The sequence below is a fragment of the Cervus elaphus genome, chromosome 1 (assembly GCF_910594005.1).
Source record: "Cervus elaphus chromosome 1, mCerEla1.1, whole genome shotgun sequence".
Lineage (NCBI taxonomy): Eukaryota > Metazoa > Chordata > Mammalia > Artiodactyla > Cervidae > Cervus > Cervus elaphus.
The window spans coordinates 59,462,696-59,466,248 of record NC_057815.1 but is presented as its reverse complement, the minus strand read 5'-3'; the positions used below and the strand labels follow the sequence as shown (position 1 = coordinate 59,466,248).

Genomic DNA, 3,553 nt, shown 5'->3' with positions numbered 1-3,553 from the left:
TTAAAGTAATTGGGCTACTTCACAAATGACTCTTCCTTCCAGCCTTGCAAGGTGGCCTATCCTTGTATATTCATGTATGCTCTGGCCTCCTTTTCCTTACCCCTCTAGGTAGAGCTTGCCCCAGTGGCTGACAGAGACGCTGACCTACCAGGTGACCTGAGACAAAGGATCATATCCGGTGTTCTCAGATAGGGTGGATATATTTATCATGAAAGTACCCTGGGTATGAGGGCTTCCCTGGTGGCTCAGATGGTAAAGAATCTGCCTGCAAGGTGGGAGACCTGGGTTTGTTCCCTGGGTTGGGAAGATCCCTTGGAAGAGGGCATGGCAATCCACTCCAGTATTCTTGCCTGGAGAATCCCCATGGACAGAGGAGCCTGGCAGGCTACAGTCCATGTGGTCACAAAGAGTTGGACACAACTGAGTGACTAAGCAGAGCACACACCCTGGGTATGCAAGATGGACGGATGTCCAAAGATGTGTAGCCTGATAGGTGTGTGCCTCCTGCCACCAGCTTAAAGGGATTAATTCACTTGTTAATATATATTTGATAATATTTATGTTTTCCAGTCACTATTCTAGGGATTGGGTTCATAGTCTTGAAGAACAGTCTTTTTTCCCCAGTTTTTTTGAGATAGAATCAACATATAACATTGTGTAAGATTAAGCAGTCTAATATGATGACTTCATACACATATATGTTATGAAAAACTTATCACAATAAGGTTAGTTAACACCTCTATTATGTAACATAATTTTGATTTCTTTGTGTGTGATGAGAACATATATGATCTATTCTTTTAGCGACTTGCAAGTATATAATGCAGCATTAATAACAGTAGTCACCAGGCTGTACATTAGAACCCCAGAGCTTATTCATCATATAACCAGAATGCTAAACCCTTTGACCAATATCTCCCTGAGTTTACAATGTAAGGAGATACAATGTAAAGGAGAGAAATCTCAATGCATGAGAAGGTTGTGCATTGGAAGAAAATGCTGTTGAAGTATTTCACCCAGCTTTGGTGCAGTTATCTCCAAGATGGAATCTTGAATCAACAGATAAAAATGGGGAAAAGGCATAAAAGGAAGAGGCATGAGTGCATGTAAAATGCAAGAGTGATTACAGTGTGCTTGAGGAGCAGAACTATTTGAGTATATCTCAAGCATGGAAACAATTTAGAGGATGCCAAGAGAGAGGCTGGAGAAATACGTAGGGGTCAAAATAAGAAGAACTTTTATCTAAGAGCAATGGAGAGTCATTAATGGATTGTCCAAGACTTATCATTTCTTTAAATTTCCACAGACTCTACTGTGAAGAAATGGTGGTGGATCAAAGGACTACAGGCAATAGGTCACCCCAATATTAAACCCTGGAGATTTTTCTGACATTATCCTAAACATTTTCTTTCAGGCAGTAAAAATGTCTTGTGCTGTGGCTTTCTAATTAAATTGAGATTTGAAACTAGCCAGTGAGAGACCACTAGTCCATGTTGATGGACAAAGGAGTAAGGAATGACATGGAGAGTGACACTCAAATCTTTCATCAGGTGAGTGAGAGTAAGGGATGGGAGTGCACTTTGATTCCAGGAGTTTTTCATAAGAAACACATGACATTTTTTGGATGGAAATGTATGCTTCCCATTGGAAGATTACTTCATACTGACAAGAGGTTATTTTATGAGTCTCATTCTCAGGAAAGACTGATTTGCTAACATACTGGTCTCCTCTCCAATGTCATAGTCACCTTCATTATTTGTGATGACTTCCTGCCTCTCGGAGCTCTTAGTCATGCTGGGGAGAAACATCACTCTGGTGAGTGAGTTCATCCTGGTGGGCTTCCCCACTGCCCCCTGGCTGCAGGTTCTGCTCTTCTCCCTCTTCCTTGTGGTCTACTTGCTGGTGGTAATAGAGAATCTTGTCATCATGCTCACTGTCTGGGTCACTGGCTCCCTCCATAAGCCCATGTACTATTTCCTGACTAGCCTGTCCTTCTTGGAGGTCTGGTATGTCTCTGTCACAGTCCCCAAGATGCTGGATGGATTCCTCCTGCAGAGACGGCGCATCTCCTTCCCAGGCTGCATGACCCAGCTCTACTTCTTTATCTCGCTTGCCTGCACAGAGTGTGTACTTCTGGCAGCCATGGCCTATGACCGCTATGTGGCCATCTGCCACCCTCTCAGATACCCAGTCGTCATGACCACAGGTTATTGTGTGCAGCTGGTGGCTTTCTCTTATATGACTGGTTTCATGATCACTGTGATCAAGGTCTATTTTATTTCACATGTTGCCTTTTGTGGCTCCAATGTCATGAACCACTTTTTCTGTGACATCTCACCAATCCTCAAACTGGCCTGCAAAGACATGTCCACAGCTGAGCTAGTGGACTTTGCTTTGGCTATTGTCATTCTTGTCTTCCCTCTCACCACTACCATCCTCTCCTATGTCTACATTGTCTCCACCATTCTGCGTATACCCTCCACCCAGGGAAGGAAGAAGGCCTTCTCCACCTGTGCATCCCACCTCACAGTAGTCATAATTTATTACACAGCCATGATTTTCATGTATGTTCGGCCCAGAGCTATTGCTTCTTTTAACTCCAACAAACTCATCTCAGCTGTGTATGCAGTCCTCACGCCCATGCTAAATCCATTCATCTACTGTCTGAGGAACCAGGAAGTCAAGAATGCTATCAAAAAGACAGTGGGTGTTGGCCAGTGCTTCCTGCTCAGCTGAGACCTGCTGCCTTGAGGAGGAGACTGATCCAGCAAGGAAGTCATTCCCACGACACTTATCATTCTGTGCTTTTAGCTTACTCTATAGATCAGAAATCTTTAAAAAAACAAATCGCAGCAAGGCAAATGTTTCAAAAAGTCTTAAAAGTAGAAACCACATATTCGAAATGTATGCTTTGAACAATTAGTCTGGATTCTGACTTAAAGCCTGCCACCAGATCAGCTGTGCAATTGAAGTATGTCAACTCACTTGCCACTGTGAAACCTACCACCAGATGCGGCTTAATTGTCACTTGTCACTCACTGAGAGGGTTTTGATATGAGTCTACAAATAACTGATTTATTATAATCTCTGTGCAGTCAAACCTCACTGCTAATGATAATCTGTGTTTTCCACCACTCTCCAGACTGGCATCACTGCCTCGGCTCTGCCTCAGATTCTCAGATGTTAGATTCTCATAAGGAGCACTTGACCTTGATTCCTCACATGCACAGTTCACAGTAGAGTTTGCACTCCTGTGAGAATCTAATGCCGCTGCTGATCTGATGGGAGGTGCATATTAAAGGAATGATTTCCGTGATCCTAGGTGCTTACCTCTTCCCCTGCTTAGAAAAGCACCAAATTCCTCAATTTGACATATATGGTTTCTTTAATTAACAGTAACCCCTTGTTGTGTCCCACTGCCTGCCCTTTGTTGCAAAACTCCTCTATATCCTAGCTCTACCCCTCATCTCCTCAGAGCACTTTCTCAGAGCTATCTGAAATGCTGTCTCCCAGCTGCAGACCTCATTTTGCCCAAATAAAATTTGCCTCATTG

General features: G+C 43.3%; 1 protein-coding gene across 1 annotated transcript; it reads left to right on the top strand.

Annotated features, from left to right (window-relative positions):
- The first annotated feature begins 1,791 nt into the window (after positions 1 to 1,791).
- Positions 1,792 to 2,736, top strand: LOC122695098 (olfactory receptor 6-like). Its single transcript, XM_043904585.1, has one exon. The coding sequence runs from the start codon at positions 1,792 to 1,794 to the stop codon at positions 2,734 to 2,736; it is 945 nt and encodes a 314-aa protein (XP_043760520.1).
- The last annotated feature ends 817 nt before the right edge of the window (positions 2,737 to 3,553 follow it).